At 35.4% G+C, this 26,845-nt stretch overlaps 5 protein-coding genes across 5 annotated transcripts; all 5 read right to left on the reverse strand.

The window, feature by feature from the left end:
* Window positions 1–1,377: 1,377 nt before the first annotated feature.
* On the reverse strand, window positions 1,378–3,265 carry LOC119605715 (glucose dehydrogenase [FAD, quinone]-like). The gene is made up of 2 exons (XM_037958992.1): window positions 2,983–3,265; window positions 1,378–2,918 (listed from the first exon to the last, which is right to left on the reverse strand). Exon 2 carries the CDS (start codon window positions 2,766–2,768, stop codon window positions 1,584–1,586), a length of 1,185 nt encoding a protein of 394 aa, XP_037814920.1. The 5' UTR covers window positions 2,769–2,918; window positions 2,983–3,265; the 3' UTR covers window positions 1,378–1,583.
* An 868-nt stretch (window positions 3,266–4,133) lies between these two features.
* On the reverse strand, window positions 4,134–6,157 carry LOC119605713 (glucose dehydrogenase [FAD, quinone]-like). Its single transcript, XM_037958989.1, has 2 exons — window positions 5,817–6,157; window positions 4,134–5,764 (listed from the first exon to the last, which is right to left on the reverse strand). Exons 1-2 carry the CDS (start codon window positions 6,132–6,134, stop codon window positions 4,214–4,216), a joined length of 1,869 nt encoding a protein of 622 aa, XP_037814917.1. The 5' UTR covers window positions 6,135–6,157; the 3' UTR covers window positions 4,134–4,213.
* Window positions 6,158–6,601: 444 nt separating this feature from the next.
* LOC119605703 (glucose dehydrogenase [FAD, quinone]-like) lies at window positions 6,602–8,469 on the reverse strand. The gene is made up of 2 exons (XM_037958976.1): window positions 8,212–8,469; window positions 6,602–8,158 (listed from the first exon to the last, which is right to left on the reverse strand). The coding sequence occupies exons 1-2, from the start codon at window positions 8,452–8,454 to the stop codon at window positions 6,602–6,604; spliced, it is 1,800 nt and encodes a 599-aa protein (XP_037814904.1). The 5' UTR covers window positions 8,455–8,469.
* A 10,310-nt stretch (window positions 8,470–18,779) lies between these two features.
* On the reverse strand, window positions 18,780–23,154 carry LOC119605704 (glucose dehydrogenase [FAD, quinone]-like). Its single transcript, XM_037958977.1, has 3 exons — window positions 23,032–23,154; window positions 20,490–20,852; window positions 18,780–20,436 (listed from the first exon to the last, which is right to left on the reverse strand). The coding sequence occupies exons 1-3, from the start codon at window positions 23,152–23,154 to the stop codon at window positions 18,880–18,882; spliced, it is 2,043 nt and encodes a 680-aa protein (XP_037814905.1). The 3' UTR covers window positions 18,780–18,879.
* Window positions 23,155–23,930: 776 nt separating this feature from the next.
* LOC119605714 (glucose dehydrogenase [FAD, quinone]-like) lies at window positions 23,931–25,948 on the reverse strand. The gene is made up of 2 exons (XM_037958991.1): window positions 25,554–25,948; window positions 23,931–25,500 (listed from the first exon to the last, which is right to left on the reverse strand). Exons 1-2 carry the CDS (start codon window positions 25,863–25,865, stop codon window positions 23,950–23,952), a joined length of 1,863 nt encoding a protein of 620 aa, XP_037814919.1. The 5' UTR covers window positions 25,866–25,948; the 3' UTR covers window positions 23,931–23,949.
* Between the last annotated feature and the right edge of the window lie 897 nt (window positions 25,949–26,845).

Raw genomic sequence — 26,845 nt, forward strand, 5'->3', positions numbered from 1 at the left:
CCAGAATAGATTTATTTCAGTTTAAGAATGAATGAACATCCGAAAAGAGTGACTAGGCAGATCTTTTATCTAACAGCACCCCGTCTCATGAAGGTTTTTCTGGCAGTTGTATGTAACATATGGCTCGTCATATTGGGTGAAAGGCATAGCTTGGAAACCCAAAACCTGGTTAACAACCTCTTTGCTAACGGGGAGAGTTGTAGATTGGGTACCCAAAGTCTTGGTCGCAATACCTTTACTCACCACTGGCAAAGGAACTTCAGTCAGACGAAAATTCCCTTATGAAATTGCGGAAGCACCAAAATGTTGTCCTTACCGACCTAGGCAACTTTTGGGCTACTTATTTAACGTCGATTTTTTGGTCAGTTGGTGGATTTGAGTTTCCCCTGCCCCCTTTCTGAGGGGCTTTAAACACCAGACATTTGCAGATTAGACTGGTCTGAGAAACTTCATTAGCTTTAAGCCTACAATTTTGCACTGACAACTTTGACATCTATATAAGTATTTTAAGAAAAAATGGGCGGCCTTACTTTACCAGGCGTGGCAATGCAAGGCCGTCAAATATAAAAATTTGTATATCTAAAAAATTCTAACAGTTAAAGTCCTCAAAATGTTGCCCGATAACTTTGACATCCGTATAAACATTTTGGCAACAAATAGCTAGACTAGTATTAGTGGGCGTGGCATTTCCCATATTAATCAAATACTAAAATTCGTATATCTGGGAAACTATAAAAGTTAGAGAGACCAATATCAATATGGATATTTAGGGGAAAAAAGGACGACTTAGAATCAGCGGGCGTGGCAATTCTCATATTAATCAAGTACTAAAATATGTATATCTGGGAAACTTTGATATCAAATATATACAGTTAGGGAAAAAATGGGTGAACAATTATTTGTGGGCGTGGCATCTCTCATATTAATTAAATAACAAAAATTCATATATCTGGGATACCATCACAGCTAGAGTCACCAAATTTTGTAATAGAAGAAATATTTAAGATGGCGGATCAAACAAACCTATTTTTTGGCAGTAAGTAGAGCAATGGACCTACGCAGTAAATTTATATAACATATATAATGTTCTCGGAGACGCTAATTAAGATTTTTCGGTAAATTTTTGATCATTTAAAAAAGTTTTCAACATTTTTTCGTAGATTTATAGTTACTGATTACTAATGCAAATTCAGATTTTCAAAATTCAATAAACTAAACCCTGATGGCGGATCCAATGTATTTAGGATCAATAAAGTAAAAAAGTCAAAAAGGCGGATCCAATACTATTATTTGTCAAATTATGCGATTTATATAAACAATATATATTTAATTTACTTAAAAACATATTTAGAATTTTAAATTACATATCTAGGCCGCCTTCCAATCCTCTTTAATCATATCCGAAGCTTTTTTAGCAATCATTACAGTTGGTCCATTAGTATTGGCACTGGTGATTAAGGGCATTATGGAAGCATCCGCAACACGCAAATTTTTAAAACCTTTAACTTTCAAACGATGATTTATACAGGACGATGTATCGTTACTTGGTGCCATTTTAACAGTACCAACATAATGATAACCACTCATAGTGTAATAGGAAATATAACATTTCCAATAATCCGCCGATTTAAATCATAGACATCACATTCTGCTATAGGTATATGTAAAATATGAGCATTTCTCTGACGGAAAGCGGTGGTATTTTCCAAGCGTTCCATATATTTGGCGGCACGTAAAAGGACTTGCAAATCTTCCGACTGCTGCAGATAATTTGTATCGATAATGGGTTCGTCCAGATAAGAAGAGGAATATAAAGTTACAGAGCCTCTAGATTTTGGATGTAGACACATCATAAATACTCCCAAAATATCGTGCTGAAGTATGGTATTCATAAAATATGCCACCATTTCCTGTGACATTGAAAAGGCTTGGGTAAAAACACTCATGCCTATAATGTCACCTTTGCTGAATGCTGCATGATATATTTCTACATCTGGATAGGGGCTGTCGCTAGTGGGATCGCTATTCATAAAACCCACCAGCGAAGTGGCACCATGAGCACTTAAGGGACCCTTGCTATGCACTAAATATTCAAAAAGTGTGTCCAACATTTGACTAGGATCGTTTGATTGACCATCCAAGGCCACAAAAAAACCAGCCATAACATGATCTTGTAAATTCTGACCTATAGGTAAATGGCGTATAACAGGTATATTTAAGGGTTGCAAAACCTCTAACGGACCCACTCCAGACAACATAAGTAGTTGAGCAGTACCTATGCTACCAGCGGTTAATATAGCTTCTTTGTTAACTTTGACATTTAAGGAATGTAAACCTTGAACTATGAAATCTATGCTTAAAACCCGTTTACCTTTAGCATCAAAATTCAACTTGGTTACACGGGCATTTTTAATAACTTGTAAATTAGATCTTTGCGAGACTCTACTCAAAAATGTCTTGGCTGTACTTGCCCGATGGCCATTTTCTATAGTGCCCTTGACCTGGGCGTAACCAGTGTAAAAGGGTTCTATGAAGTCTTCTATATGAGCGAGACCTAATTCTGCGCCAGCATTATAAATCATTTGAAAAATATCCTCATCATATAGGGGAAATTCATTTATAGTCAAATAACCTTGAGGATGTGTTATATTGCCCTCGGGCCTTACTAAAGCTTCGAAATATGGCCAGACATCACCGTAACCCCAACCTTTGTTACCTTCAGCCAACCAACCGTCATAATCTGCACGATTGCCACGCACATAAAGCATGGCATTTATAGAGCCACTGCCACCAATAAGTTTACCACGGCCCGAACTACATTGCCCATTCTTATAGGCCTTACAAGAACGTCCATTTGCTTGTATCGGAGTATTATAAACGTAGTCTGTGTGTTGTAGGGCATAAAATAAACTGGGTACCTTTCAAAAAACAAGAAAATTTATGTAAATTTGCGATAATTTTGCTTAACTTAGCATTATCTACCTCCGATTCTTGTGGTGGATCAACACCTTCCTCCAACACCAATACAATTCGCAATTCTGCTTAACTCACTGGCTACAACAGATCCTGCTGAACCAGCTCCCACCACCACAAAATCGTAAGCCTGTAAATCATTTTCTAAAGCTTCTGCTGCAAAATCCAGTGGCCATTGACTAGCCGGCGATATCTGACACTGAGTTGCTAATAGGGATTGTATAAGAATCCCCATAAAAGTGTTCACAACCCCTACACTGTTTAGAGAACATTGCCCAAGAGTTTCAGACATTTTACTTCAACTATAGATTTAATTCTAATGATCATTTGTTAAAAATTCAGCTTTTTAAATGAAACATTTTTTCTTAATTTAACGAAATCTAATCTAATAATTTACAAAGAAATTTATGATCCGGGCCAATCACAATTTTCACTTTCTTTTTCAAGAAAAAAATATATGATTTAAGATAAATTTTATTCCGGTAAATGCCATTGACCGATTAAATAGAATATGGCTTAAAGTCTTTGTAAGATATAATTATTTCTTTATTATATTAGCTTGAAAGCTAGATAACTGTTTCAAATATTCGACTTTAAGTAAAAATCTAGAAATTATTTGGAATGGATTTAAAATGATAATGGATGAATCATAATTTCGTTATCATGAAGAATTTCATTATCTTGTAATACTTTTGCTTTCACAGCAAAATTTTTAATCTGATTTACATACAACTTGACACATTAATAGGTCTGTCTTTGGTACTTATAGCATATATCAGATCTTTTCGGTGACACTTTTTACACCCACTTTGTGGCAAAGAGATATATTGTCAAATTTCTATGCAACAAATGCCAAAAACATCTATTGAACCGATTGATATGAAACTTAACACATTTATAGATCTATTCTCACATGGACCTATAGGCTATATCTCATCTAGATTAGATGTCATGCCCACTTTGTGTAAAACAATAATAATGCCAAATTTCTACGAATCAAGACAAATATGAACCGCTTTACTTGAAATTTAGGACCCAAATAGATATATTCTTCGAATACTATATATTATCTTGATTTGATATCACGACTATTTTTACCTACCCACCGACAACTATCGCGGGAATAAGTTACTACTAGATCCCATTCTTTCATGCTCCTTTATTTTGCAAATTAATAACTAATTCTATAATAAAGTTTATTTTCCATCACCCGATAACAAATATACAAAACTACTATCAGTTATTCACTGGACCAATCTTCCTTAATCATATCCGATGCCTTTTCCGCAATCATTATAGTAGGAGCATTTGTATTACCACTGGTTACATACGGCATTACTGAGGCATCAACAACACGTAAATTCTCAACACCCTTAACCTTTAATCTAGGATCCACACATGCACTATTATCGTTCAAAGGAGCCATTTTAACGGTACCCGTAGGATGGTAACATGTAGTAGAGAAATATTTAAAATAACATCTCCAATATTGTGGCGATTTAAATTCAAATTGATCGCATTCCTCAATAGGTATATGAATAATTTCCGCCTGTTTGTCTTGGAAAGCCTGGGTCCTCTCCAATTTCATTACATACTCCATGGCGCGTAGTAAAACTTCAATATCTTCTTCAGCTGAAAAATAATTTGCATTTATAATGGGCGGTTCTTGAGAAGATGATGATTTAAGTGTTAAATCCCCCACCGATTTGGGATGAGCTAATATAGCAAACATAGTTAGTAAATCGTAATTTTCCACTGTAGCCCTAAATGTGGGTCTAAATTCTTCTTTTATTTTAAAACCATTAAAAATTATATTCAAAGCCATATTATCACCTCTTCTAGTTATGAAATGATGAAATTGCATATCGGGATAGGGAGAGTTGCTGTTTAAGTCGGTGTTTACAAAACCCGTTATAGAAGTGGTGCCTTGAGTTGTAAAAGGTCCTTTGTTGTGTATTAAATATTGATAAATGTTATCGAGTAACTTTTTCTGTTCAGGAGGATTGCCAGCAATGCGTAGATATAATTGTATTATAACATGATCTTGTAAATTATCACCTATGGGTAGATTTTTTAACACAGGAATATTTAAAGGTTCCAGTTTGTGTGCTGGACCTATTCCCGATAATAATAAAAGTTTGGCAGAGTCTATAGTACCAGCCGATATGATAGCTTCACGTTTTACCTCCACTTTAAGTTTATGTTGTTGTTTTAATATAAATTCTATAGATTTGATGGCATTGCCGCTGTCATCGAATTCCAATTTGGTGACTTGAGCATTTTTAATAACTTTTAAATTTGGTCTTTGCGCAACACGACCCAAATGTCCTTTTCCCGTACTAACTCTTAGACCATTTTCTATAGTACCATTGAGATAGCTATAACCTATAAAGCTACCTTCTATATAGTCCTCCACTCTGGGTATGCCTAATTCCTGGGAGGCCTCAAACACCATAGAGAATATATCTTCATCATATCTGGGAAATTCATTGAAAGCAACATAACCCTGAGGATGTGTTTCATTACCCACTGGCCTAACAGATTTCTCGAAATACGGCCAAACATCATCATAACCCCAACCGGTATTACCTTCTTCCAGCCAACGATCATAATCGAAACGATTTCCTCTTACATACACCATACCATTGATGGCACCAGAACCTCCTATAAGTTTGCCACGAGGCCAATGACATCTGTTGTCTATATAAGCCTTACAGGACCTTTCACTGGGCTCTGTGAAATAACTGTAAGTGAATTTGGAATTTTGTATGCCAAAGAAGAAAGGGGGAACCTATTTAAACATAAAATTAGACAAATACAAAAATATAGAAATGTTTAATTACCTCCGATTCTTGTGGCGGATTATCACCTCCTTCTAATACCAATACATTCCAATTGGGATTCTCACTTAAACGACTAGCCACTACTGAACCAGCAGAGCCAGCACCCACCACTACAAAATCATAGGCCTCCAAACCAGTTACTAAAGCTGTTTCCGCATAATCGGGTGGAAAATAGTTGATGCTTGATATATTACATTGAGCGGCATATATACTCTGAACCAATAGAGTAACCAATGAATTCATTATACCCACACTTTCTAAAGGACATTGCGGAAAATATGATCCTACTTCGTTAACCCCAGTTGTGCTATAATCCATTTTAACTCAAAACGATGCGACTTACAAATGACTATTTTGAGTCGTTTATGTTAAGATTTAATATAATTCTTTATATTCATATATATAATCTTTATAGCACGATTTAGTTAAATCTTTTGTGTGATCAAAATGCTGGTCATTTATCTTCTATTCAGCATGGACTTAATTATACATATTGATTTTAAAAAATCTCAATTTCCATGCATTAAAATGAAAGCAACAAAGTTGTGAATAGATTAAAAGAAACATGAAAAATTAAAAATCATTATATAGTTTCGGAAGTTAGTTCCAAACAGTATTAGCAAATCTTTGATCCACACGCTATTACATTTCAATAGCTTTCAATAGACAAACATCTGACTACTAATGTAAGTGACTCGTAAATAAATTAAAATTTTCAATGGATTTTTTATTAAACTCCAAACCAAAAGATATTTTTATGATCTTATATTAATAAAAATTTACAATTAAAAATCATAATTGGACCAATCCTCCTTGATAATATCTGAAGCTTTTTCTGCAATCATAATGGTGGGAGCATTGGTATTGCCACTGGTAATATGAGGCATTATGGAGGCATCCACAACACGTAAATTGTGTATACCCTTAACCTTAAGTCTAGGATCCACACAGGTGCTTTCCTCATACAACGGACCCATTTTAATCGTACCCACGGGATGATAGCAAGTACTAGAGAAATAAGTAAAATAACATCTCCAATACTCTGGGGATTTAAATTGAAATTGATCACACTCCGCTATAGGTATTTGTAGAATTTTCACCTGTTTGTCTTTAAAGGCCTCGGTCTGCTCCATTTTCGTTATATAATCCATACCTCTTAGTAATACTTCCACATCTTCTGGTGCCGTTAAATAATTTGCCCTTATTATGGGTGGATCTTGTGGAGAAGAAGATTTAAGTGTTAAATCTCCCCATGATTTAGGATGAGATAATACGGCGAATATAGTCAATAAATCATAGTTTTCAATGGACTCTCTAAAGAAAGGTCTGAACTGTGATTTCACTTTAAAACCATTTAAAAGTAAATCAAAACCATTAACATCACCCCGTCTGGTAATAAAATGATGAAATTCCATATCGGGATAAAGGGAGTTAGAAGACAAGTCCGTGTTAATAAAACCAGTAATAGAAGTACTACCATGAGAAGTAAATGGACCTTGGTTGTATATTAAGTACTGATAAATATTATCGAGCAGTTGTTTTTGATCGGGTGGATTAGCGGGTATGCGTAGATATAATTGTATTATAACATGATCTTGTAAATTTTCACCTATGGGTATATCAGCAATAACAGGTATATTTAAAGGTTTTAGTTTATATTCTGGACCCACTCCCGAAAGCATTAACAATTTTGCGGAATCTATAGTACCCGCTGATAGAATAACTTCACGTTTTACCTCCACTTTTAGTTCTTCTTGTTGTTTTATAGTAAATTCCACCGATTTTACCGTGGGGCCGTTATTATCAAATACCAATTTGGTTACTTGAGCATTTTTAATTACTTTTAAATTGGGTCTTTGAGCAACTCTACCCAAATGTCCTTTACCAGTACTAACTCGTAAACCATTTTCTATGGAACCCTTAAGATGGCTATAACCTATATAACTACCTTCACCAAATTCCTCCACTCTAGGTATGCCCAACTCAGCGGAGGCTTGAAAAATCAAAGAGAATATATCCTCATCAAATTGTGGAAATTCATTGTAGGGAACATATCCCTGGATATGTGTATGATTTCCAGCTGGTGTTATGGCCTTCTCAAAATAAGGCCAAACATTATCAAAACCCCAACCGGTGTTGCCTTCCTCTAGCCAGCGATCATAATCAAAACGATTACCTCGTACATAAACCATGCCATTTATACCGCCCGTACCTCCTATAAGTTTACCTCTCGGCCAATGACATTTATTATCGGTAAAGGCCTTACAAGAAGTATCACTAGGTTCCGTATAGTAACTATAAGTATAATTGGTATTTTGTAGACCGAAAAAGAAGTTAGGTATCTGTAAGAAAGAAATTAATAATTATTGTCTTTGGCTCAATATAAACCGCTTACCTCTGATTCCTGTGGCGGATCATCACCAGCTTCCAAAACCAAAACATTCCATTTAGGATTCTCACTTAAACGACTAGCCACTACAGAGCCAGCCGAACCAGCTCCTATTACCACAAAATCAAAAGCCTCGGGACCTGAACGCAAAGCCGTTTCCGCATAATCTGTTGGCCAATAGTTGGTATCGGAAATATTACACTGAGCCGCATATAAACTCTGAACTAAGAGAGTAACCAAGGAGTTCATTACACCCACACTTGGTATAGGACATTGTGGTCCAACTCCAGCTTCCATATAATTCATCTTAACACGACGCAGTACAAATTACAAATGACTATTATCCACGATAATTTTTAAAATTTAATTCTAATTTAATATTCAGATTTAACTTGTTTTGAAAATTGTTTTTATTTGTGTTTACAAAAAAAATTTAAATCATTTGTTATTATTTGTTTCAGATATCGAGTTTATTTCTTAAATATGAATGAAATCTAGTTTTCTTTAATAATGGGGTTTTTGACCCTTACCTGTTTTTGTTTTCAATTGCAATATTATTTTATTAATTTTGTCAAAAATAAGAGGAAAATAATATATGTTTTTGAGTTAACTTTAAAAAAAAATATATAATTTTGAATATAACTTTAAAGCCAGAATTAGAACTAAGTTCTCAGAATCCTTTTCTGAACCGATTTAGCTGTGAATGATATGAATGGAACATTATCTATAGTCTAGTCCAGGGGTCGGCAAACTACGGCTCGCGAGCCAAATGCGGCTCTTTGGATGTGGAGCTGTGGCTCTTTAGTTTCATAAACACTTTCTTATTTTATAAACAAATATTTATATATTTTAAAATATTTCTGAATCGATTAACAAGCAGTGTTTGTTAAAACTAACAAAACAATTCGCAAACGTTTTTACAATATACACAACTTTTCATCTTTGTTTAATCATTTTGTACGTAAGCAAAATAAAGCAAATTATTTTTGGGCGAGAAAGAGCGAAAACAAAACAATTAGTTTTCAGTCATTTCCTTGCTTTTATTTACCATTGTGCCATTTGGAATTGGTACTGGATCTCTAGAAATGCAGATGATCAATTTAAAAAGTAAAGCTTTAGTTATGGAAAATTGTCAAAATTTAAAAGCCAGTTGATAGAGTTTAGTAAAAAGCCAACTAACAAATGAATGTTTAGAGTCGTTTGTGAAACTTTCTAAAGCCATACAAACCTATCTCTCCCACTGAATTTGCTCCATGTATAAGTTAGTATTGTAAGAAAATGTTTAATTCTTAAAATTTTTAATTAAAAAGTTCAGTATAAACGAATGGGGCATCATGAGCGCTCCTACGAAGTGCCATTAGATAGGATGTAAATCATGATCGTACATTTCGAAATTTTCATGTTTTTCGAATTAAAACATATTTTTTGAAAATTAAAAGTATCTTAATTAATTAATTAATAATGTGGAGAGTTTGGATACAGTTAAATACTAAAAACTTGGTCTATTTGAAAACTTAAATATTGGGTGTTGGTTGGTAGTATCAATTCGGAACCCATCTTATTAAATTTGGTACAGATATTTTTGTTTCTATAAATTTGTTTATGACGAATTTCACAACTATGCTGGTATTATTAAGCCTTTTATGAGCTTTAAGCCTTTTATATGCTGGTATTATTAAGCCACTTTATAACATTTCACAGTTTCGAAGTTAAAAATTTAAATTTTCATGAATTTTAAGGTAATTTTAGAACGCTGATTTTAATTGTAGGAGTGTAAAACTTAGCAGGAACATGTATTTTGATACGGTGCGTCATAATCAATCAAAAAGTCGATTTTGATTTTTTTGTAACTTAGGGCTTTTTGGATTTCATATGAAGATTTGTAAAGTTTTAATAAACAAAAATTTTGTGGCTCTCTTAAAACATATGTTTTGCAAACTGTAAATTTGGCTCTTCCGACTCAAAAGTTTGCCGACCCCTGGTCTAGTCTATAGTCAAGTCTATAGTCTAGTCTATAGTCTAGTCTATAGTCTAGTCTATAGTCAAGTCTATAGCCTAGTCTATAGTCAAGTCTATAGTCTAGTCTATAGTCAAGTCTATAGTCTAGTCTATAGTCTAGTCTATAGTCTAGTCTATAGTCTAGTCTATAGTCTAGTCTATAGTCTAGTCTACAGTCTAGTCTATAGTCTAGTCTATAGTCTAGTCTACAGTCTAGTCTATAGTCTAGTCTATAGTCTAGTCTATAGTCTAGTCTATAGTCTAGTCTATAGTCTAGTCTATAGTCTAGTCTATAGTCTAGTCTATAGTCTAGTCTATAGTCTAGTCTATAGTCTAGTCTATAGTCTAGTCTATAGTCTAGTCTATAGTCTAGTCTACAGTCTAGTCTATAGTCTAGTCTATAGTCTAGTCTACAGTCTAGTCTATAGTCTAGTCTATAGTCTAGTCTATAGTCTAGTCTATAGTCTAGTCTATAGTCTAGTCTATAGTCTAGTCTATAGTCTAGTCTATAGTCTAGTCTATAGTCTAGTCTATAGTCTAGTCTATAGTCTAGTCTATAGTCTAGTCTATAGTCTAGTCTATAGTCTAGTCTATAGTCTAGTCTATAGTCTAGTCTATAGTCTAGTCTATAGTCTAGTCTATAGTCTAGTCTATAGTCTAGTCTATAGTCTAGTCTATAGTCTAGTCTATAGTCTAGTCTATAGTCTAGTCTATATAGTCTAGTCTATAGTCTAGTCTATAGTCTAGTCTATAGTCTTTTTTTTTTTTTTTTTTTTTTTTTTTGTTGCGCCGGAGGTGTGGAATCTTCAAAAGATGTATCCAACCCGTGTTGGAAAACATGCACGACTCGCCTAGGCGTCTACGTACTAAACCACACCCCCTTACTTCCCCACTCCCCGCGGGACTGCCAATTGGTATTACTTCGCGGGGGGGTTTGCCCATAATAGGGAACTCTTCGTTTCTTACTCTATCACATTTTGTGATGCACTGCTGAGGGCCATTTTACGGACAATTTCCGCTTCGCGTAGTGTTTTGTTTATATCGTTCATAAACCTATTAACTGCGTCCCATTTCTCTTGGGATTTCAGCATTATGCTGGTTATGTTGGTTACCGTTATACTTTCACCTAGATTAGATTCTAGTGTGTTTCGGTTACTTAAAAATCTTGGACATACGAATGTGACGTGTTCCGCCGTTTCATCCTCTTCGGCGCATTCTGGGCATCTGGGAGTGCTATCGTGACCGAAGCGATGCAGGTAACTTCTGTATCCGCCATGTCCCGTAAGGAATTGAGTTAGGTTGTAATTCACTTCACCATGTGGCCGATGTATCCACGTATTAATATTAGGTATTAGTCTGAAGGTCCAACGGCCTTTAGGAGAGTTTTCCCATCTTCTTTGCCAACTTGCTATGGCTTTTTCTCTTTCAGTTTTCCGAATTTGGTTTTTGGGGATCTCCGGATTTTCGCGTAACGTATTATATACATTCGACATTTCCTTCATGGTTATATCTATGGGTACTATTCCTGCGATTACATTTGCTGCTTCCCCTGATATAGTCCGGAAGCCACTACACACTCTTAAGCAGTTTCTTCTAAATAATGAAATCACACCTTTTTTTGATGAATTATTTATTTCTTTCTCCCAGATTGGTGATCCATATAGGAGTATTGAATTAATTACACTTGATATAAGAAGTCTACGACTGTGTCGTGGTCCTCCGATGTTCGGCATCATTCTGGCTAATGCGTTTGTTACACCAACTGCCTTTTTACATGTATACTCCATGTGTCTTTTAAAGTTCAGACGGTCGTCTATCATTACTCCTAGGTACTTTATTGCTTCCGATGACACAACTGTGGTCTCTCCTACTAATACTGATAAGGATTCCCGTTTTCTTTTTCCACTTACTAAAACAAGCTCAGTCTTCTGTTCTGCTAGATGAAGGTTTACTGATTTTAGCCAATCTTTAATCGATCTGATTGCCTCGTTTGCATATAGTTGGACTTCGTCAATGAATCTTGCTTGGACAAGTATTGCAATGTCATCTGCGAAGCCTACGATGGTTGCTTCCTCGGGAATTTTTAAGCCAAAGATGCCGTCGTACATAATATTCCACAGCAGGGGTCCTATGACTGACCCCTGTGGGACACCGGATGTGATATTGTACGTTTTCATACCTGCATCAGTATTAACCCACAAAGATCTATTAGAAAAGTAATCTTTGATTATTCTTATTAGATACTCTGGGGTATTAATATGTCTTAAAGACGCTACAATATGATTCCACCCAGCGGAATTGAAGGCATTTTTTATGTCAAGTGTTATGACAGCGCAGTACTTCCTTTGTTTACCTTTGCCGGTAATTGCACTCTTGGCGGTATCTATGACGAACTTAATCGCATCGATAGTCGATTTTGCCTTTCGAAAGCCATACTGTCTAGCGGATAGGCCTTGGGCACTCTCTGTGGCATCCAATAATCTTTTATATATTATCCTTTCAAGGCATTTACCCATAGTGTCCAACAGGCATATAGGTCTATATGACTGTGGTTCTCCAAGGACTTTTCCCGGCTTAGGGATCAAGATGAGTTTTTGTTTCTTCCATTCATCAGGGAACTTACCTTCTTCGAGGCATTTTTTAAATAGTCGGGCGAATACTGCTGGTCTTAATGATAGCGCGAGTTTTAGGGCTCTGTTAGGAATGCTATCCAATCCTGGAGCTTTGTTGTCACCGATTTTTGTGCATATATTTTTTATTTCGTCTTCAGTTATTTCGACTTCGATGGGTTCGGTCATGGCAGGAACATCTGTATATTGTTCTCCTTCAGGAAATAGGGCTTTTACTATATTGTCTATGAGGGAAGGACATGTAATATTTTGTGCTTTTTTCCCCTTAAGTCGGGCCATTACTACACGGTATGCATTTCCCCATGGATTGGCATCAGCTTCCCTACATAGTTGCTTAAAACATTCCGCTTTGCTTGAGTTTATAGCATTTTTTAGGTCTTTTCGCGCTTGGTGATAGGCATATCTTCTTGATGGTAGTTCGATCCGCGACTTGCATCTCTGGTACAGTCTTCTGGATCTCAAACAGTTTTTTCTAAGCAAAGCAATATTGCTGTTCCACCAATAGTTTTCTTGTCTCCTGTTGTTTGATCGTTTGGTTGGCATAGATGCATTGCATGATCTTTTAAGTGTTATTACTATTTCTTCTGTCATAGTTTCTATATCACTTTCATCTATTTGGTGATTGCAGAAAATCTCAGTAAAGGCATTTGGATCAAATTTCTTTATTGCCCAACCCTGGATGATTGTGTTTCCACGAGGTATTTGCGTCTTGCTTCTTATAGTGAACAAAATAGCCTGGTGGTCACTATGGGTATAATGTTCACTTACTTTCCATTCTATATTTCTAGCTAGATTTGTGCTCACAAATGTTAAATCCACGATTGAACCAGTGTCCGCTCTTCTAAAAGTGTTGGTATTCCCGTTGTTTACAAGAACTACATCTAGCCTTGAGAAGGCATCAAGGAGTATTCTTCCTCTTTCATTAGTACTGCGGCTCCCCCAATCTTGTGCCCACGCGTTGAAGTCTCCTCCGATAACTATTGGGTTATGATGAGCAGCATCTCTCACAAGGTTGTCGATAAGTCCCTCGAAGTCGGAGTGTGGTATGTTTGGGGACATATAGCAACTATATATATATATTCCGCCGATTTTAGTTCTTGCGAATCCAGCCTCCGGCTGCCTCATGGTTTCTTCTATGCACCTGTTTCCGCAGGCCCAAACTGCTGCTCTACTTGTGGCGTCTCGTTCCCATACATTCCTGTCTAGGTTCTTATATTGTTCGCTAATGATTGCGACGTCTATTTTTAGCTCATGGATGCTCTGTGTTAGGAGATCTTGGGCTATGGCGCAGTGGTTTACATTAAGCTGAATGAAGTTCATTTAGTTCTGTTACCTAGTGCCTTCTGGAAAACTGGGCATCTGTAGCTCCCTGCCACATGTTTTAGATCCTTTCCCCCGATCGCTTTGCATAACATACAATTTAATTCTCCTTTACATTCTTTAGCGATATGGCCTTCAAGTCCACATTTCAGACATTGGTGAGATCTATCGGCATCAGCTTTACAAAACTTCGATATGTGGCCGAATTCCAGACATCTGAAGCATTTAGTCAATGTTACCATTTCCCTTAAGCGACAGATAGACCACCCTATTTTGATTTTACGGAGTGCGAGGACTCTTCTTGCAGCTTCTGTTGGGAGGATTATTCTGGCAGATTGTGTACCTCCGTAGGTCTTCCATATAGACTTAACAATTGTTTCGTCTAGCTCAGGCATTTGCAATTCTCTGCTAATGGCTTGGGATATCTCTAGTTTTGTAGTTATATCGTCCATATCTTTGCATTGTATAACAATTTCTTCTTTGTGGGTCTTTACGTCCACGTTTCCATCCAATGATGATATAATCTTATCATTGAATCTTTCAGTCATATTCTTGCCGGTTGACTTTAATACTAGCAGGAGGTCGCCTTTTTGTGTTCTCCGGATCTTGCTGACCTCTTCACCTAGCTCCTTCAGTTCGGGATCCGTTCTAATTTTACGAAGGATATCGGCGTATGATGCTTCACCTTTGGATGATATTATCATTTTATCGGGTTGGGGCTTACGAACGCGATTCGTCTTTTTATTTCTTTTACTTTTTACTTTCGACCATTTTTCCGTTGTAGTAGATTCTTCTCCACTATCAGATTTATCTTTTGAAGATTCCTCTGTGCTTTCGTGGTCAGGGCATGTTACACTTTGTATTATTGGGTTACCCTTTGCTCTCTTCGGTTTTGGCATTTTAGCCGGCGTTTCGTTTTTATCCTTTTTACGCTTCTCCTCTCTCTTTTTCGGCCATACTAGAGGGGAAGTTTGAGTAAGTTTATCGGCAATAACTCTGCTTGATTGGAGAGTGTCGCGGTTCATCTCGTTTTTCGCTTTATTATACACAGAGCGCATTTTCCTAACTTGCCACTTTATGGCGAGATGGATATTGTTTTTGTCCTTAAAAAAGTCCAACAGGTCAATGATAAGATCTCCTAATTCTGTGAAGGAATCGGGCCTTCCATCGATGTATTTCCTCGGTTCTATTTGGGTTAGGGGCGCATTTTTATCCACTGTTTTTCTTTGTGGAGCACTATTCTCCGTATTCTCTTTTTTGCTTGTAACTTTATCTGTTGTCCCTGCCAAGCTCGTAACAGGGGTAACATTGCAGACGCTGGATGACGACGACGGGTAGCCTGCTTGCTCACTACACTCAGCCGCCGGTACTGGAGTCATTACTTCCTGCACCGTAAGTAAATTATTATTTTCCGACTTTTCCATATTGGTTTTATTTTCCGGGATCCTACCCGTAGCGTTTTTGACCTAGCCGCCAGGAATTTTCATTTCAGCCGCCCCTTACATGGGAAACAGACGCTGACCAGGGAACCGCTCACTATGAGACAGACGCTTCTGGGTTTTAAAAGGACTGGAGGAACCACGAAGGCGTCACTCTTCAAACTACACCTCTCTATAGTGTACCTCTTGTGGGGGATGCTTACTTAATGGCGGCATCTATTCGCCATGTCGCAGAGTCGTCCTCAGGCTCTTGTAACTTTTTTAAAGCACGCCTTCGAACTCTACCGCTCATGGTCGGGGACTGCTTATTTATCGCAGCTGACCTGCATATCTGCAGGTCGTTCAGCTATCCGCCACCCGCTGACCCCGATAGTAGCCAGAGCTATGGCCCTAGTCTATAGTCTAGTCTATAGTCTAGTCTATAGTCTAGTCTATAGTCTAGTCTATAGTCTAGTCTATAGTCTAGTCTATAGTCTAGTCTATAGTCTAGTCTATAGTCTAGTCTATAGTCTAGTCTATAGTCTAGTCTATAGTCTAGTCTATAGTCTAGTCTATAGTCTAGTCTATAGTCTAGTCTATAGTCTAGTCTATAGTCTAGTCTATAGTCTAGTCTATAGTCTAGTCTATAGTCTAGTCTATAGTCTAGTCTATAGTCTAGTCTATAGTCTAGTCTATAGTCTAGTCTATAGTCTAGTCTATAGTCTAGTCTATAGTCTAGTCTATAGTCTAGTCTATAGTCTAGTCTATAGTCTAGTCTATAGTCTAGTCTATAGTCTAGTCTATAGTCTAGTCTATAGTCTAGTCTATAGTCTAGTCTATAGTCTAGTCTATAGTCTAGTCTATAGTCTAGTCTATAGTCTAGTCTATAGTCTAGTCTATAGTCTAGTCTATAGTCTAGTCTATAGTCTAGTCTATAGTCTAGTCTATAGTCTAGTCTATAGTCTAGTCTATAGTCTAGTCTATAGTCTAGTCTATAGTCTAGTCTATAGTCTAGTCTATAGTCTAGTCTATAGTCTAGTCTATAGTCTAGTCTATAGTCTAGTCTATAGTCTAGTCTATAGTCTAGTCTAGTAGTCTAGTCTATCTATAGTCTAGTCTATAGTCTAGTCTATAGTCTAGTCTATAGTCTAGTCTATAGTCTAGTCTATAGTCTAGTCTATAGTCTAGTCTATAGTCTAGTCTATAGTCTAGTCTATAGTCTAGTCTATAGTCTAGTCTATAGTCTAGTCTAGTCTAGTCTAGTCTATAGTCTAGTCTATAGTCTAGTCTATAGTCTAGTCTATAGTCTAGTCTATAGTCTAGTCTATAGTCTAGTCTATAGTCTAGTCTATAGTCTAGTCTATAGTCTAGTCTATAGTCTAGTCTATAGTCTAGTCTATAGTCTAGTCTATAGTCTAGTCTATAGTCTAGTCTATAGTCTCGTCTATAGTCTAGTCTATAGTCTAGTCTATAGTCTAGTCTATAGTCTAGTCTATAGTCTAGTCTATAGTCTCGTCTATAGTCTAGTCTATAGTCTAGTCTATAGTCTAGTCTATAGTCTAGTCTATAGTCTAGTCTATAGCTAGTCTATAGTCTAGTCTATCTAGTCTATAGTCTAGTCTATAGTCTAGTCTATAGTCTAGTCTATAGCTAGTCTATAGTCTAGTCTATAGTCTAGTCTATAGTCTAGTCTATAGTCTAGTCTATAGTCTAGTCTATAGTCTAGTCTATAGTCTAGTCTATAGTCTAGTCTATAGTCTAGTCTATAGTCTAGTCTATAGTCTAGTCTATAGTCTAGTCTATAGTCTAGTCTATAGTCTAGTCTATAGTCTAGTCTATAGTCTAGTCTATAGTCTAGTCTATAGTCTATGTCTAGTCTATAGTCTGTCTATAGTCTAGTCTATAGTCTAGTCTATAGTCTAGTCTATAGTCTAGTCTATAGTCTAGTCTATAGTCTAGTCTATAGTCTAGTCTATAGTCTAGTCTATAGTTCTAGTCTATAGTCTAGTCTATAGTCTAGTCTATAGTCTAGTCTATAGTCTAGTCTATAGTCTAGTCTATAGTCTAGTCATAGTCTAGTCTATAGTCTATAGTCTAGTCTATAGTCTAGGTCTATAGTCTAGTCTATAGTCTAGTCTATAGTCTAGGTCTATAGTCTAGTCTATAGTCTATCTATAGTCTAGCTATAGTCCTAGTCTATAGTCAGTCTATAGTCTAGTCTATAGTCTAGTCTATACCTAGTCATCGTTTCTAGTCTATAGTCTAGTCTATAGTCCTAGTCTATAGTCTAGTCTATAGTCTAGTCTATAGTCTAGTCTATAGTCTAGTCTATAGTCTAGTCTATAGTCTAATCTATAGTTAGTCTATAGTCTAGTCTATAAGTCTAGTCTATCGGTCTAGTCTATAGTCTAGTCTATAGTCTAGTCTATAGTCTAGTCTATAGGTCTAGTCTATAGTCTAGTCTATAGTCTAGTCTATAGTCTGTCTAGTTAGTCTATAGTCTAGTCTATGGTTAATCTATAGTCTAGTCTATAGTCTAGTCTATAGTCTAGTCTATAGTCTAGTCTATAGTCTAGTCTATAGTCTAGTCTATGGTCTAATCTATAGTCTAGTCTATAGTCTAGTCTATAGTCTAGTCTATAGTAGTTCTATAGTCTAACCTATAGTCTAGTCTATAGTCTAGTCTATAGTCTAGTCTATAGTCTAGTCTAGTCTGTAGTCTAGTCTATAGTCGGTAACAAACTGGTCCTTATAAAATTAGGTAGAGACTAACTTTAAAAAATTTGATCTTCTCTAGTATAATGGGGACATGAATTTCACTATAGATCTCAACTCGAATTACAGTGTCTTCGGACGAGATTTAATATCATCTATATATTAATATATTATATATTCGGACATTCATTTTGGTTCAAAGTAATTGTTTGTATATAAAGAATATATATAATTTAACACTTCAGTTAAATCTTTTGTGTGATCAAACTGCTTGTCATTCAATTTCTTTTCATCATAGATTTAATTAGATACATATGTATATTGATTTTATAAAATAACAATTTACATTCGTTAAAATGAAAGCAACAAAATTGTGAATAAATTTTAAGAAACATGAAAAAGTAAAAATCATTATATAGTTTTGGAAGTTAGTTCAAATCAGTATTAACAAATCTGTGATTCACACGCTATTAAATTTCAAAAACTTTTAATTCTAACGTAAGTGACTTTTATACTTAATTTTTAAATGGAGTTTTTATTAGATTCCCAATCAAAAGATATTTTTACAACTTAATTTGAATAAATCTTAACAATTAAGAATCATAACTCGACCAATCTTCCTTGATAATATCTGAAGCTTTTTCTGCAATCATAATGGTGGGAGCATTTGGTTGACAACTAGGAATACGAGGCATTATGGAGGCATCCACAACACGTAAATTGTGTATGCCCTTAATCTTAAGTCTAGGATCCACACAACTACTTTCATCATACAGCGGACCCATTTTAACCGTACCCACGGGATGATAACAAGTATTAGAGAAATAAGTAAAATAACAACTCCAATACTCTGGGGATTTAAATTGAAATTGATCACACTCGTCTATAGGTATTTGTAAAATCTCAGCCTGTTTGTCTTGGAAGGCTTCGGTCTGCTCCATCTTCATTATATAATCCATACCTCTCAGTAATACTTCCACATCTGCTGGCGCCGTTAAATAATTTGCCTTAATTATGGGTGGATCTTGAGGAGTAGAAGATTTAAGTGTTAAATCTCCCAATGATTTTGGATGAGATAATATGGCAAATATAGTTAACAAATCATAGTTTTCAATTGACTCCCTAAAGAAGGGTCTGAATTCTGTTTTCACTTTAAAACCATTTAAGAGTAAATCGAAACCATTAACATCTCCCCGCCTGGTAATAAAATGATGAAATAACATATCAGGATAGCTAGAGTTAGATGATAAATCTGTATTAATAAAACCAGCTAGAGAAGTAGTGCCTTGAGAAGTAAATGGACCTTTTTGGTGTATTAAGTACTGATAAATGTTATCGAGCAATTGTTTCTGATCGGGTGGATTAGCGTTTAAGCGTAGGAATAATTGTATTACTACATGATCTTGCAAATTGTCTCCTATAGGTAGATTGTTAATAACTGATATATTTAAAGGTTTTAATTTCTCTTCTGGACCCACTCCCGAAAGCATTAGCAATTTTGCGGAATCTATAGTACCCGCTGACAGAATAACTTCACGTTTTACCTCTACTTTTAGTTCTTTTTGTTGTTTTATAGTAAATTCCACCGATTTAACTGTTGTACCATTATTGTCAAAAACTAATTTGGTCACTTGAGCATTTTTAATTACTTTCAAATTTGTTCTTTGCGCAACTCTACCCAAGTGGCCCTTACCAGTACTAACACGTAGACCATTTTCTATGGTACCCTTAAGATGGCTATAACCTATATAACTATCTTCACCAAATTCCTTCACTCTGGGTATGCCCAGTTCACCGGAGGCTTTAAAAATCATGGAAAATATATCCTCATCAAATTGAGGAAATTCATTGTAGGGAACATAACCCTGGGGATGAGATTGATTTCCTGCTGGTGTTATAGCTTTCATAAAATAAGGCCAAACATTATCAAAACCCCAACCGGTATTGCCTTCCTCTAGCCAGCGATCATAATCAAAACGATTACCTCGTACAAAAACCATGCCATTTATACCACCAGTACCTCCTATAAGTTTACCTCTTGGCCAATGGCATTTATTATCGTTAAAGGCCTTGCAAGAAGAATCACTAGGTTCCGTATAGTAACTGTAGGTGTAATTGGTATTATGTAGACCGAAAAAGAAATTAGGTATCTGTAAGAAAGAAATGAAGAATTATACTGTATAGTTCATTATAGACTTCATACCTCTGATTCCAGTGGAGGATCATCACCAGCTTCCAAAACCAAAATATTCCATTTAGGATTCTCACTTAAACGACTGGCTACTACAGAGCCAGCCGAACCAGCTCCTATTACCACAAAATCAAAAGCCTCTAGACCAGTTTTTAAAGCTGTTTCCGCATAATCTTTTGGCCAATAGTCGGTATTGGAAATATTACACTGAGCCGCATATATAGACTGAATTAATAGGGTTACCAATGAATTAATTACTCCAACACTTGCTATAGGACATTGTGGTGCAAATACTCCACTGGCAACAGCACCAGCATCCATATAGCACATCTTAACTGAAGATAATTCAAACTGCAAATGAATTTTAAACGCAACCTTGTTTGAAAAAGAAATTTTTATAAAAATCTTTTGTTTTTCTTTAAACTAGAATTCGAGCATCTTTCTTAAAAATATGCTCAAAAATAAAGAATTTCTTTAAATATAAACGTAATTAAAATGATAATTATTATACTATGTTAGAGAACATTATATTCAAAGAGCATTATATCAGTTCCAAAATATTTACTGCCATAAATTTCTGAGAATATTATTAAAAATTTCATTAATTAAATATGTATGTATTTATGACATTCAGCGTTTAATAAACATTTTCGTTATATTATTAATTAAATTAAGTATGTACTTATAGCAACAACGATCAGTCACGATCACTTTTTTGTATTTAGACGTCTATTGTTCTTTGATAAGATCAGATGCAGTTTCTGCAATCATAATACTTAGTTGTAGCATTTGTGAAACATTATCGAAGCATAAACAACAAGTAAATTCTTGACACCCTTGATCCTAAAAGGATCTTATAAAAAAGATCAAGGTCAAAGGTGACAGTGCTCACAGGATGTAAAATCCTGCTGGAGAAATATTTCTTTAAATATATTTTCGAATAAAACAATTATTGAAAAAATATTTTCGAACAGCATTCAGTACCGGAGTACCCCCACGACATTATCGGTTATAAGTAGTACATATAGTAGTCTATAGTGTAGCGTACAGTCTATAGTATAGTCTATAATATAGGTTATATTCTAGTTTAGAGTCTAGTCTATAGTGTAGTATATAGTCTTGTCTATAGTATTGCATATAGACTTGTCTATAGTTTAGTCCATAGTATAGTCTAGTCTTGTCCATAGTATAGTGTAGTCTGCAGCGTAGTCTATAACCTGGTTTATAGTCTAATTTATAGTCAAGTCAATAGTCTTGTCTAAAATCTATTTTATAGAGTAGTCAATAATCAAGTCTTTAGTCTGGTCTATAGTCTAGAATATAGTCTAGTATATAATGTAATCTATAGTCAAGTCTACTGTGTAATCTAGTATGTAATCTAGTCTATAGTATAGTATGTAGTCTTTTCTACAGTCTAGTCTAGTATCTAATCTAGTCTATAGTCTAGTCAATAGCCTTATCTATAGTATGGTCAATAGACTAATCTTAGTCTAGTAGTAGTCTAGTTTATAGTCTAGTCTGTGGTCTACTCTAGTCTATACTTTAGTCTATAGTCTAGTCTATAATATAATCTATAGTCTAGTATATAGTCTAGTCTATAGTCTAGTATATAGTCTAGTCTATAATCCAGTATACAGTCTACTGTGTAGCCTAGTATGTAATCTAGTCTGTAGACTAGTATGTAGTCTATTCTATTGTCTAGTCTAGTATCTAGTCTTTTCTATAGTCTAGTCAATAGCCTATAGTGTAGTCTAGTTGATAGTCTAGTCTATACTTTAGTATATAGTCTAGTATATAGTCTAGTCTATAGTCTAGTCTATAGTCTGGTATATAGTCTAGTCTATAGTCTAGTATACATTCTAGTCTATAATCTAGTATATAGTCTACTGTGTAGTCTATTATGTAATCTAGTCTATAGTCTAGTATGTAGTCTATTCTACAATCTAGTCTAGTATCTAGTCTTTCCTATGATCTAGTCAATAGCCTAATCTATAGTGTGGTCTATAGTCTAGTCTATAGACTAATCTATACTCTAGTAGTAGTCTAGTTTATAGTCGGTAGTCTAGTCTATACTTTAGTATATAGTCTAGCATATAGTCTAGTCTATAGTCTAGCATATAGTCTTGTCTAGTCTATAGTAGTCTATAGTCTAGTCTATAGTCTAGTCTAGTCTAGTCTATAGTCTAGCCTATAGTCTAGTCTATAGTCTAGTCTATAGTCTAGTCTATAGTCTAGTCTATAGTCTAGTCTATAGTCTAGTCTATAGTCTAGTCTATAGTCTAGTCTATAGTCTAGTCTAGTCTAGTCTATAGTCTAGTCTATAGTCTAGTCTATAGTCTAGTCTATAGTCTAGTCTAGTCTATAGTCTAGTCTATAGTCTAGTCTATAGTCTAGTCTATAGTCTAGTCTATAGTCTAGTCTATAGTCTAGTCTATAGTCTAGTCTAGTCTAGTCTAATATGATTACAAATTCCATTTAATAAATATATATTTAAAACATTTTATATACAAACTTCAACATCTTATTACCATTACGTTAAAAAACTTGTACCCACAGCGATCATTCGCGATCTCTTCCTTTTGTTTGGAGAAGTCCAATCTTCTTTGATATGATCTGATGCTTTTTCAGCAATCATTACTCTGGGAATATTTGTATTACCACTAGTTATATGAGGCATTATGGAGGCATCCACTACACGTAAATTCTTGATACCTTTAACCTTTAAGTTTCTCTACTGGACCCACTCCGGAAAGCATTAATAGTTTAGCTGAGTCTATAGTGCCCGCTGATAGAATAACTTCACGTTTTATCTGCACTTTAAGTTTGTGTTGTTGTTGTTGTTTTATTCTAAATTCCAAGGAATTAACTGTTTGACCACGTTTGTCGAATATTAGTTTTGTTACTAGAGCATTTTTAATCACTTTTAATTTTTTTCTCTTTGAAACTTTACCCAAATAACTTTTACCCGTACTGCTGCGACGACCATTTGCTATAGTACCCTTTAGTCGGCCATAACCTATATAACTATCTTCACGAAATACCTTAACTCTGGGTATGCCCAACTCTGTAATGCCTTCCATTATGGTGGCATATAAGTCATCATCAAAGCGAGGAAATTTTAAAATTTATTTACACTTTCTCAATTAAACTTCACTAAAAAAGTTAAGCTTAAAAGTTTTAAAACATTTCTACTCATTTTGTAGCTAATTGTATTGCCAAAGTTAAGGGCAGAATCAGGGATGGAAGATTAAGTATGAGGTAAAGTTACAAAAATATATAAAACAAATATTTCGCTGTTCTTTTTTTATACAAATTTAAATTTTGTAAAATTCCCATAAAATATATAGTAAAAAGTTTACTTAATATATAATAATCACTAGGTCTAATGGAACTTCAATTGCCTACACCTTATAGCTTGCATTACTTTTCCTCTCAGCAGTCACACAACAATTCTTCTTGTTCTTTTCTAACATTAAGAAGAAGACCAATCCTCTTTAATAAGATCTGAAGCCTTTTCAGCAATCATAATGGTGGGGGCATTTGTATTGCCACTGGTTACATGAGGCATTATGGAAGCATCTATAACTCTTAAATTCTTGACACCTTTAACCTTTAGTCGAGGATCCACACAGGTGCGTGCATCATCCACAGGACCCATTTTAACCGATCCAACATGATGATAACAAGTACTAGAGAAATAAGTAAAATAACATCTCCAATACTGTTGTGATTTGAATTCATATTGATCACATTCCTTAAGGGGTATATGAAGAATTTCCGCTTGTTTTTGCCGGAAGGCCTGGGTCTGTTCTAAACTCATTATATATTCCATGCCTTTAAGTAAAACTTCTGCATCTTCTGGTGCTGATAAATAGTTGGCATTAATTATGGGTGGCTCTAGGGGGGAAGAGGATTTAAGTGTTATATTTCCCAAGGACTTAGGATGGGCCAATACTGCAAACATGGTTAGAACATCAAAATTTTGTACATTTTCCCTAAAGAAAGGTCTTAGCTGCTCCTTTACCCTAAAACCATTTAGAAGGGTATCCAAGCCTATGATATCACCACGTCTTATCATAATATGATGAAATTCCATATCGGGATATACGGATTCACTAAATAAATCGGTATTTATAAAACCCGTAAGAGAAGCAGTGCCATGAGCACTCAGAGGTCCTTTTTTGTGTATTAAATATTGATAAATACCATCGAGTAATTGTTTCTGATCGGTCGCATTAGCTGGTAGACGTAGAAATATCAATATAATAACATGATCTTGTAGATTTTCTCCCACCGGTAGATTTTGTATAACTGGTATATTTAAAGGTTTGAGTTTGTTTGTTGGACCCACTCCCGAGAGCATTAATAGTTTGGGTGAATCTATAGTACCGGCAGATAACACCACCTCACGTTTTACCGGCACTTTAAGTTTATACTGTTGTTGTAGTACAAATTCCACCGATTTGACAGTTTGACCTTTACTATCAAACTGTAATTTTGTTACTTGAGCATTTTTAATCACTTTTAAATTGGGTCTTTGAGAAACTTTACCCAAATAACCTTTGCCAGTGGTAGCTCTAAGACCATTTTGTATGGTACCTTTAACATGACTATAACCTATATAACTACCTTCAGCAAATTCCTTAACTCTAGGTATGCCCAACTCTCGAGAGCCTTCAAAAATCATGGAGAATATATCTTCCTCAAATCGCGGGAATTCATTGAGAGTAACATAACCCTGGGGATGTGATTGATTACCTACTGGTCTAATAGATTTTTCAAAGTAAGGCAAAACATCATCATAACCCCAACCGGTATTACCCTCTTGCTGCCAACGATCATAATCAAAACGATTACCTCTTACATAAAGCATGCCATTTATGCCACCAGTTCCTCCTATAAATTTACCACGAGGCCAATGGCATTTGTTATCGTTAAAGGCCTTGCAAGATCTATCATTGGGTTCTGTTAAATAACTATAGGTATAATTGGTATTTTGCAAGGTGAAAAAGAAACTGGGTATCTAGAAATATATAACGATTAAATCTATTTTAAATTATATAAGTTAATACCAACCTCTGATTCCTGAGGAGGATCTCCCCCCGCTTCTAAAACCAATACATTCCAGTTGGGATTTTCACTTAAACGACTAGCCACTACTGAGCCCGCCGAACCGGCACCCACCACCACAAAATCATACGACTCCAAACCCTCCTTCAATGCCGTTTCTGCATAATCTTCAGGAAAGTAATCGGTACTTGAAATATTACACTGAGCTTTATATAAACTCTGTACCAATAGTGCAACCAAGGAACTCATTACACCCACACTCGCTATAGAACATTGCTCTTGTACTACTGGCCCAGTTAACATATTGCCGCAACTCATCTTTACACCAAAAATGACAAATTGTAAATGACTATTAATGGCGCATTTTCAAGCATTTATTTTGAAGTTTAATAATGTTCAGTTAAAACTTGTGCTACTTACTGCTAATCGCATACGAAAAGGTAATTACACTTTTAATTGTATTTTTTTAACAGAATTTTAGTTAAATCTTTTGTGCGAACACAAAACAATTGTTATTTAATTTTTTTTTTTGTTTTAAACTCTAGACTTGTAATAACATTGAGTGTACTGAATAAAATTACCGAATTTAATTTATTAAACCCAGTTTTCTCAATGTCTGGTTATCGGGTAATTTATTACATACAAACTGGTATAACATGCTAAATATATGACGTCAAATTGAGAAAGCTATTTAGAAAAGTTTAGACCGGCATAACCGATTTCTTTTATATGTCTCCCATCCATCGTTCATGTTTAATACCACAGCCGGGGGATTATGACTATACCTTTTTTCGTCTAACAATGCTTGCACATCCGTTGAACAATTTATTCTCAGTTTATCTAAAGGGTATAACAATGGCATAAATTTCGGTCAGAAAAACGGTGCATCATTAGCCAATCTGATACCGATTAAGAGATAAAGCTCATCGGAGAAGATTCCTAAGCCAGTAACAGTATTTGAAGCGCCAGTGTTGACCGATTTCGCATAGTTCCAAAAACAGTATTTGCAGCCTTGTTTTCTTCTATTATTGGTATTCTTATTCAATAGTCAATGCTTAATGTAATCCATCTGCTGCTACCAAAATCGGACAACCTATCAATCGGAGAATTATGTCAAGACCAATTTATTAATATCTCGATGTGCCCGACTATAAAATTGGAAGATTTGGTTTATCAAAAACGGTTTTGATATATTTATAAAGTTGTCAAGTTCAGATCAGGTGTTGTTGCCCTCAAAGATCCAAGACCAATTCGTTAATATATCAATGCGTCCGACTCTAAAAGTGGAAGATTTGGTT

This window comes from Lucilia sericata, unplaced genomic scaffold (genome assembly GCF_015586225.1).
Source record: "Lucilia sericata isolate MDLA Ls3-8-SP2 unplaced genomic scaffold, ASM1558622v1 Contig000511F_arrow, whole genome shotgun sequence".
Lineage (NCBI taxonomy): Eukaryota > Metazoa > Arthropoda > Insecta > Diptera > Calliphoridae > Lucilia > Lucilia sericata.

What these genes read in the sequence shown, in the direction of transcription:
- LOC119605715 (XM_037958992.1), bottom strand. Translation starts at nt 2,768, where the DNA reads ATGCTTTATGTGCGTGGCAATCGTGCAGATTATGACGGTTGGTTGGCT.
- LOC119605713 (XM_037958989.1), bottom strand. Translation starts at nt 6,134, where the DNA reads ATGGATTATAGCACAACTGGGGTTAACGAAGTAGGATCATATTTTCCG. An exon ending in ATCCGCCACAAGAATCGGAG is followed by an intron (nt 5,765 to 5,816) that starts GTAATTAAACAT and finishes ATGTTTAAATAG; the next exon opens with GTTCCCCCTTTCTTCTTTGG.
- LOC119605703 (XM_037958976.1), bottom strand. Translation starts at nt 8,454, where the DNA reads ATGAACTCCTTGGTTACTCTCTTAGTTCAGAGTTTATATGCGGCTCAG. An exon ending in ATCCGCCACAGGAATCAGAG is followed by an intron (nt 8,159 to 8,211) that starts GTAAGCGGTTTA and finishes TCTTTCTTACAG; the next exon opens with ATACCTAACTTCTTTTTCGG.
- LOC119605704 (XM_037958977.1), bottom strand. Translation starts at nt 23,154, where the DNA reads ATGCCTCATATAACTAGTGGTAATACAAATATTCCCAGAGTAATGATT. An exon ending in AGAGATCGCGAATGATCGCT is followed by an intron (nt 20,853 to 23,031) that starts GTGGGTACAAGT and finishes TTTTCAAACAAG; the next exon opens with GTTGCGTTTAAAATTCATTT. An exon ending in ATCCTCCACTGGAATCAGAG is followed by an intron (nt 20,437 to 20,489) that starts GTATGAAGTCTA and finishes TCTTTCTTACAG; the next exon opens with ATACCTAATTTCTTTTTCGG.
- LOC119605714 (XM_037958991.1), bottom strand. Translation starts at nt 25,865, where the DNA reads ATGAGTTGCGGCAATATGTTAACTGGGCCAGTAGTACAAGAGCAATGT. An exon ending in ATCCTCCTCAGGAATCAGAG is followed by an intron (nt 25,501 to 25,553) that starts GTTGGTATTAAC and finishes ATATATTTCTAG; the next exon opens with ATACCCAGTTTCTTTTTCAC.